This window comes from Rhagoletis zephyria, unplaced genomic scaffold (assembly GCF_001687245.7).
Source record: "Rhagoletis zephyria isolate East Lansing unplaced genomic scaffold, Rhagoletis_zephyria_1.1 Rzeph_scaffold_00302, whole genome shotgun sequence".
Lineage (NCBI taxonomy): Eukaryota > Metazoa > Arthropoda > Insecta > Diptera > Tephritidae > Rhagoletis > Rhagoletis zephyria.
This window is the reverse complement of record NW_016157386.1, coordinates 101,487-109,738: the sequence shown is the minus strand read 5'-3', so window position 1 is coordinate 109,738 and position 8,252 is coordinate 101,487. Positions and strand designations below refer to the sequence as shown.

The 8,252-nt window shown below is 35.0% G+C and overlaps 1 protein-coding gene across 1 annotated transcript in view; it reads left to right on the top strand.

Annotated features, from left to right (window-relative positions):
* The window catches only part of LOC108358837 (indole-3-acetaldehyde oxidase-like), a 95,191-nt gene extending 87,730 nt beyond the window's left edge, over window positions 1-7,461 (top strand). Inside the window, exon 7 of the mRNA XM_017610329.1 lies at window positions 6,195-7,461. Within this exon, the coding sequence (XP_017465818.1) occupies window positions 6,195-7,000 (806 nt within the window). The 3' untranslated portion in view covers window positions 7,001-7,461. The remainder of the gene's footprint in view (window positions 1-6,194) is intronic.
* Window positions 7,462-8,252: the final 791 nt, after the last annotated feature.

Genomic DNA, 8,252 nt, shown 5'->3' with positions numbered 1-8,252 from the left:
GATGAGTTTGAGATTAACGATAAGATAAACGGCTACGCGAAATGATACTTGACTTTATCTTTTGCGTTAAAGGATTCATTATCTAATAATATGCACCAAAAGTTTTGGCTGAACCCAGAATTTTTAACAAGAATTTGTCTTATTCGACTAGTGTGCTGTGGGTCACTTGGCGGTCGATGCGCGGGCTCTTACAATTAAAATGAAAGACTAATATTTCGCAGGCTTGTTGTTGACTTCATGATTCACTATTACCAAGGGATTTGAGAAGAATTAGATTTTCGCCCCCCCCTAATGTATATGTTCAAATCTGCTCTTTGGAATTGGAATTATGCTCACAGGGGATTTTGTGTGACGATGAATTTTAGATTTCTGGCAACTTATACGTCCTTTGGACCATATATTTATCTCCTTGGTCATACAAGGCCAATAATACTTCTTCACAATTAATCGGCGTGTAGCCTTGGTACCAGGATGAGCAATTCCTGCGCAAATTATTTGGAACGAAAGGTCTAGGACCTTCTCCTGACACTTCACACCAAATATTAAAATCTAGAACAGGAATTTTAATTAAGTTAAGATTTTGAAACGTTTGTCCAGAAATAACCCTGCAAAAAATGCGACTAATCCGGGATGACTCCGGGAGCAATCGCAACCCTGCAAAAAATGCGACTAATCCGGGATGACTCCGGGATCAATCGCAAAGGAACATGCGACTAATACCACTTTTGATCTCTTTATATGGAATGAACTGTTCGCTTTTGTTCGAGCATGTCCTATGAAGAGACTAATTGTTCACCTTTATACCCGAAGGGGTATAAACTGCGACTAGTCACTTTTAAAAAATAAAAATAAAAATTTGCGCCAGCTGCGATTCGAACCGGGGTTCTCAGTTTTGTTATGCGAATACTCTCTCTATGTGCCATCGCCGCACATGAAATTTCATTTACTAAGTGCGTACATATCATTAAATCGTTAATAGTACCCGTTAGAGATAAGTCGGGGACTAATTGAACTCCAATTATATCCGTGAGGGATGAGTCGAGACTAATTGATCTCCATTAGTACCCGTATGAGACTAGTTGCGACTAATTAATGCCCAATTGTACCTGATTGAGAGTAATACGGAATACTCTCTTTAGAGATTAGTCGCACAATTTTTTGCAGGGAAAGGATCATGCGACTAATACCACATTTGATCTCTTTATATGGAATGAACTGTTCGCTTTTGTTCGAGCATGTCCTATGAAGAGACTAATTGTTCACCTTTATACCCGAACGGGTATAAAAAGCGACTATTCACTTTTAAAAAATAAAAATAAAAATTTGCGCCAGCTGAGATTCGAACCGGGGTGCTCAGTTTTGTTAGGCGAATACTCTCTCTGTGTGCCATCGCCGCACATGAAATTTCATTTACTAAGTGCGTACATATCATTAAATCGTTAATAGTACCCGTTAGAGATGAGTCGGGGACTAATTGATCTCCAATTATACCCATACGGGATGAGTCGAGACTAATTAACCTCCATCAGTACCCGAATGAGACTAGTTGGGACTAATTAATGCCCCATTGTACCCGATTGAGAGTAATCTCGGAATACTCTCTTTAGAGATTAGTCGCACAATTTTTTGCAGGGAAGTTTATCAAGTTCACTGTCCTGTTGCTGTTCACTCTGTAAAATTTTGAAGTTAAGTTCTAAATTTTTAATCGCATCTACTTCAAACGCACGAGATAACGTGTCAGCTACAATGTTAGCCTGTCCTTTTATATACTGTATGTCATTAGTAAACTGTGCAATAAACTCAAGATGCCTTGTCTGTCTTGGACTACGCTCAGTTTTTGAATTTAGAGCAAAAATCAAGGGTTTGTGGTCAGTAAAAACCGTAAACTGTCTTCATTCTAATGAATACCGAAAATGTTTAATATTCAAATAAATTGCTAAAAGTTCCCTGTCAAAAGCACTATATTTCATTTCTGCTGGAGAGAGTTTCTTTGAAAAGAACGCAAGTGGTTCAGACTTATTATTGAAATGCTGCTGTATGACACCACCAAAACTATCCGATTGTCAGACGTTGCGTATGGATTTGTAAGTTCTTCCTGATGTATGTTATTTTGTAAATCAATAAGCGAATCGTGTAAACTATTTGTTCGTTGTATGTGTGTCTGGGTGTGGTGAACGGAACATAATGATAATTTCAAACAAAAATCTCTAAAAAGGGGTGTTTACAACTATTAAAATATTTCAAATATATGAAATAATAATAATATATTAAAATTGTACTAAATTATAAAGTCAAAACAATTATCTAACATCTGAAATGGTTAATATGCTGCTTAATGAACAGCACAGTCAAATATAAATTTATATATATGTATATATATATATATAAATATATGTATATATATATATATATATATATATATATATATATATATATATATATATATATATGTATATATATATATGTATATATATATATAAATATGTTAAAATGAATTTAATAAATATCTTATATTTAATATATTTTACTTGCAATTTTTACAATTTTTGAACTGTTGCTTTTGTTGTTGCCTGTGAATGTTGTGCTGCTGAAAATGGCTGATGCTGATGTTGTTCGCTTACTCCATGATTGTGAACATAATGTAGCAGGTCAATAACAATGATAGCAAACAATCAGCATCCTCGAACTAAAAATACTTCAGTCGCTTTTGATCTCTCAGATTTGACGATAGTTGAGTAGGTACTTTGGTCGCACTTATCTTAAGCGTGAAGTCGGTGCGCTTCTTGAAATCAGTCTAGGATGTTCTCACTGATGTCGGTTAAAAAAATCCAACTGAACTACTGGTGTGTTCATCGGAACCCACTTATTGCAACGACCGTTGTGATTGTCGCCCTGATATTGCGGCAAACCACCCTGCAAATAATGCGACTAATCCGGGATGACTCCGGGATCAATCGCAAAGGAACATGCGACTAATACCACTTTTGATCTCTTTATATGGAATGAACTGTTCGCTTTTGTTCGAGCATGTCCTATGAAGAGACTAATTGTTCACCTTTATACCCGAACGGGTATAAACTGCGACTAGTCACTTTTAAAAAATAAAAATAAAAATTTTCGCCAGCTGCGACTCGAACCGGGGTTCTCAGTTTTGTTAAGCGAATACTCTCTCTATGTGCCATCGCCGCACATGAAATTTCATTTACTAAGTGCGTACATATCATTAAATCGTTAATAGTACCCGTTAGAGATAAGTCGGGGACTAATTGATCTCCAGTTATACCCGTGAGGGATGAGTCGAGACTAATTGATCTCCATTAGTACCCGTATGAGACTAGTTGCGACTAATTAATGCCCAATTGTACCTGATTGAGAGTAATCTCGGAATACTCTCTTTAGAGATTAGTCGCACAATTTTTTGCAGGGTATTGTAGGGCGAAATGGTTGTAACAATACGGGCTACGTTGATTACCAGTAATAGAAACCCGTCCAAAACCTTTTCTAATAGCCGGACTCAGCAAATAATAGAAACATCAAGCTCGAAGTTTTGTTGTCCCTCTTGCAGGTCGATCTTCAAATCTTTGTTCTGAATGCTTAAATATTGCGTACGTAGGTTAAATTTGTATTTACAGGAGATAGATTTTTTAACCGCTTTTTCCTCCTGGCAGGGTCGCCAATTGTGGTGTAGTTAAAAGAATTTTATTTTTATAAAATTTGAATTTAAATTTAATGTATTTTAAATTTCAAAGAAGAAAAAATTCTGAAGTATCAAAAATTTTTTTTTTGATTTACATTAAATGAAAAAGAACAAAGTACAAAAATGAACAAAGTACAATACATACTACATAGTATTAACCCTACACAGTTTTTTAGCTCCTTCAATTTTAGTCCGATAATGTGCAAATTTCAAGTGACTACGAATTACTGTTAATTTTTGAGAATTTTNAAAAAATGAACAAAGTACAATACATAGTACATAGTATTAACCCTACACAGTTTTTTAGCTCCTTCAATTTTAGTTCGATAATGTGCAAATTTCAAGTGACTACGAATTACTGTTAATTTTTGAGAATTTTGTTTGTCGCATTGGCTTCCATATAATGAATAAACTCAATTTGTTCGTATATGGAAGAAATCCGCAACACCTTTGGCAGTAAAAATTCTAAAAAATCAACGGTAACTTTTAGTCACTTGAAACTTGCACATTATCGGACTAAAATTGAACGAGCTAAAAAACTGTGTACTCAAAAAAAATTCTAACACTTCCGAGAAAAAAGTTTGAAATTTAGGTGCAAATTTGTTGCACTTTTTTGTAGTTTTCTACAAATTATTAAACTTGGGTTTATATGGGGTTTGTCTGAGAATGAACTATATTTTAATTGAAAACTCTTAAAAATAAATAATATCACTTTGAAATGGCGTGCTATAGATATGACCGATACTGTACATTTCGATACATCGAATCAAAGAAAAACGTCGATGTATTTTTGCCACTGACATCACTACTTTATTCTTTGTGCTGTATGTATATTTTATATAATTGCTATGCACTGACGTTATGACGTAATTTGGTGCACAAACAAAATTTCGTATATCCAATGCTTTTTATCATATCGCTCTTTTACTTCAATAGTGCCATCAGGGATGAAAAATGGAATTTCAAATTCTACCCAATATCATAAAATAAATGCACCTAAATGAGACAGATTGTACTTAAAAAAGTTATATCATTCGTTTGTAGTTTTTTTTATTAATTCTGTTTAAAATATAAATTAAAAGATGTTTGCCAAGTTTACTTTTTTATCCAGCTTTTTATAAAACAATAGGAAAAGTCTGCTAATTTATCGGGTTCCCTTTAATAGGTGCAGAAAATACATAATGGGAATTCCCGCGAGTAACTTCGAAAACATTTGGAATATATTTCTAGAAATCAAACAGGGAATATGGGTCAAATACCTATTGCCTCTACTACAGAAAATGTGAAATTTGAAGAAATCCTAGTCATAAAATAAAAAGAAAAGTTAAAAATGTTATCGTATGCGGGAAACTTTAGCTTTTATGGTTTCAATAGATTAAAAAATGCATTCCAAAAATTGCAAAGGTAGATCGTTTGTAGATTTCACACCTTCAATCGAGAGAGGGGTGTACGTCGGTCTAGGGCCCAATGACATTTTATGGAAGAAATTGGTTCAAATTTGTAATATAAAAAATATGACAAGAATTACGAATTTGAGGAGAGCTAAGTAAAGTGTTACTTCTTCGTAGGGGCTTTTCTAAATGCAATGTAAAATCTTTAAGAGAATACATAATAGGGGTATTCTCGCAGTCTTGCAAAGCCCTTGCACGGTGCACGGTTTGCAAAGCTCTCCCATACGAAAACCGGTTTTTATGGTGCGAGAGCTTTGCAAGACTCAAAGACTACCCCTAATATGATTTTGTTAATTTCTTCCTTTTGACTACTTTCCTTTATAATTGTAAATTTTTCAAAATGAAAACGAAGCTTCTCCCAACTAAAAAGGCATCTGATCAAAATATGATTGTACCTAAAATCTAGTGATTGTACCTAATGTACCTTTAGGTCAGCAATCGTCGGAAAAAGGTACAATTGTACCTACTTTTTCATCCCTGAGTGCCATAATCAAAAAATGAAAATATTGAGTTAAGTATGCAGTACGTTACCTCTTCTTCTATGTTGTGTAAAAATTTAATAGCTGTATCGATTACTAGTGACTCACTAGAACAAAATAGGTATTAATTTTTACAATGGGAGTACATCGATGGCTGAGTGGAAGATCGACCTATCTCGACAGCCAGTTCGAAAAGGCCTTATATCAGAAAACTTTTCAAGAACGCCCTACTTTAGAATTTGATTGAATAGCCCTATTTCAGATTTTATTGAAAAACCCCCTATCTCAAATGAAAACACACTGAAAATGTGCTGAGATAGGGCTTTTTCGAACTGGCTGCCGAGATAGGTCGATCTTCCACTCCGCCACCGATATGTAAATTCAAAACTTTAAAGCCGTTTGTCTCGAGTTTTGCTTATTTGAGTTATGACTATTGAAATAAATGAGCGATATGTATATAAATATTCAAGTACATAAATATTTCTTATATGCAATAAGTACTTAAGTAGTTTTGGAGACTGCTGTGTAAAAAATTATAGTGTGGTAATCTCTTCTTTTTCTTGATAGGCATGAACACTAAAATTGCTCAAGTGGCTGCACACATACTCGGCATACCCTTATCTTTTATTAAGATTGAGTCGAGTGACACCATCAATGGAGCTAATTCCATGGTAACAGGAGGTGCAGTTGGCAGTGAAAGTCTTTGTTTTGCCGTACGAAAAGCATGCGAAACTCTAAATGAACGTCTTAAACCCGTAAAAGATGAACTTGGTAAGGACGGTGGTTGGTTAAATGTTGTCCAGCGAGCTTGGGGAAAAGCTATAAACTTGATCGTTAGTGATCATTATAAAAAAGGTGATATGGAGAACTATAATGTTTATGGCTTAGCATTAACGGAAATAGAAGTAGACATTTTAACGGGCAATAATCAAATAAAACGAGTCGACATATTGGAAGACGCTGGAGAAAGCCTCAGTCCGTACATTGATATTGGTCAAGTGGAAGGTTCGTTTGTTATGATACTAGGTTACTGGCTTACGGAGCAACTGATTTATGACCGGCAAACTGGGCAACTCCTAACAAATCGTACATGGAATTATAAACCACCTGGCGCTAAAGACATACCCATTGATTTTCGCATCGAATTGCTGCAAAAGAATCCAAATCCAGCAGGCTTCATGCGCTCAAAAGCGACAGGTGAACCTCCTTGCTGTTTAGCGATCAGTTCAATTTTCGCTATACAGCACGCTCTACAGTCTGCTCGAAAAGATGCCGGACTTAAGCGAGAATGGGTTCGTTTAGGCGCTCCAACGACACCAGAAAAGATTGTCCTTAATGCCGGTACTGACACATTAAAGCTGTCCTTGGTATAATGTATATTCATCTGTTTTATGTATATAATTCTTTCCGTTAAGTATTTGGTGGCTGGATTTGTATTTACGTAGTTGCATACATACATATGCACATATACATATATATATATGTACATATATGTATGTTTATGTGAATACATTATTTGTTTATATATGTATGTTATGTACTATTATGCATTAAAAATTGAGTGAATAAATATAAACAAAATATTGTAATTAAATGTGGCTAAATGAGTTCGGCCATTCCCCCTTTTTCGACCGTGAATGGCTCCGTGACAGCAGCAACATTGCCTAATCGCCTACTCACCACGGCCCGTTCCACCCATGGGTACGTGCACGTACACATAATACACCTACACACACACATATACACATGAATTGTATTTACACATACACACACACATGAATTACAACATAATATGAAACAAAACACAATTTTGCGAATGTCATATCGAGCTGACGTGTTCTACGCTATAACCCCGCTAACGCAAATTTAATAAAGTGCATTAATATTCCCACCAAAAGGTTCTACGGTTTTTTTTTTAAAAAAAGGTTCGAAGCTAGTGGTGAGTGTGCCCCCCAAAGGGTTTGCCCTTGGTGTACGATTGTTCATGGTCCTCCATCGCCTTACTGGACGGCACCTATAGAGAAACAAAAAAAAATAAAATAAAAAATTAATTCACATAAAAAATATACCTTTACAGTCCACCAATAAAAACCACAAACAAAGTTTAAGAATTAAAAAATAAATAGTTCCATANTTACGGCACCTATAGAGAAACAAAAAAAAATAAAATAAAAAATTAATTCACATAAAAAATATACCTTTACAGTCCACCAATAAAAACCACAAACAAAGTTTAAGAATTAAAAAATAAATAGTTCCATAGTGACCACATACTTAAATAAAAAGTGAAGAAGAGCGTACATACATACATTTATAAACTTTAACAGTTTATTCCGGGCGCGTCGCGTAACACTTATACACACTAAAAACAATAATAATTTCACATTAAATATCGGTACAAAATCGGGCGCGAAATAATTTTATGTAAAAACATAATTCACCCAACAAAAACAACACTATAGAAGGAAGCACTTTATCGCAGTTAGGCTCAACGAGGGAAACACGCAACGAGGAGGAAGTAGCAGGATCAGGAGCTTGGGAACTATATCCTCAAATAATAACCCATAATTAAACCCATATACCCCCTACCGCCAAAGTGAGTTGTATCGAACCAGTAAATTGAGA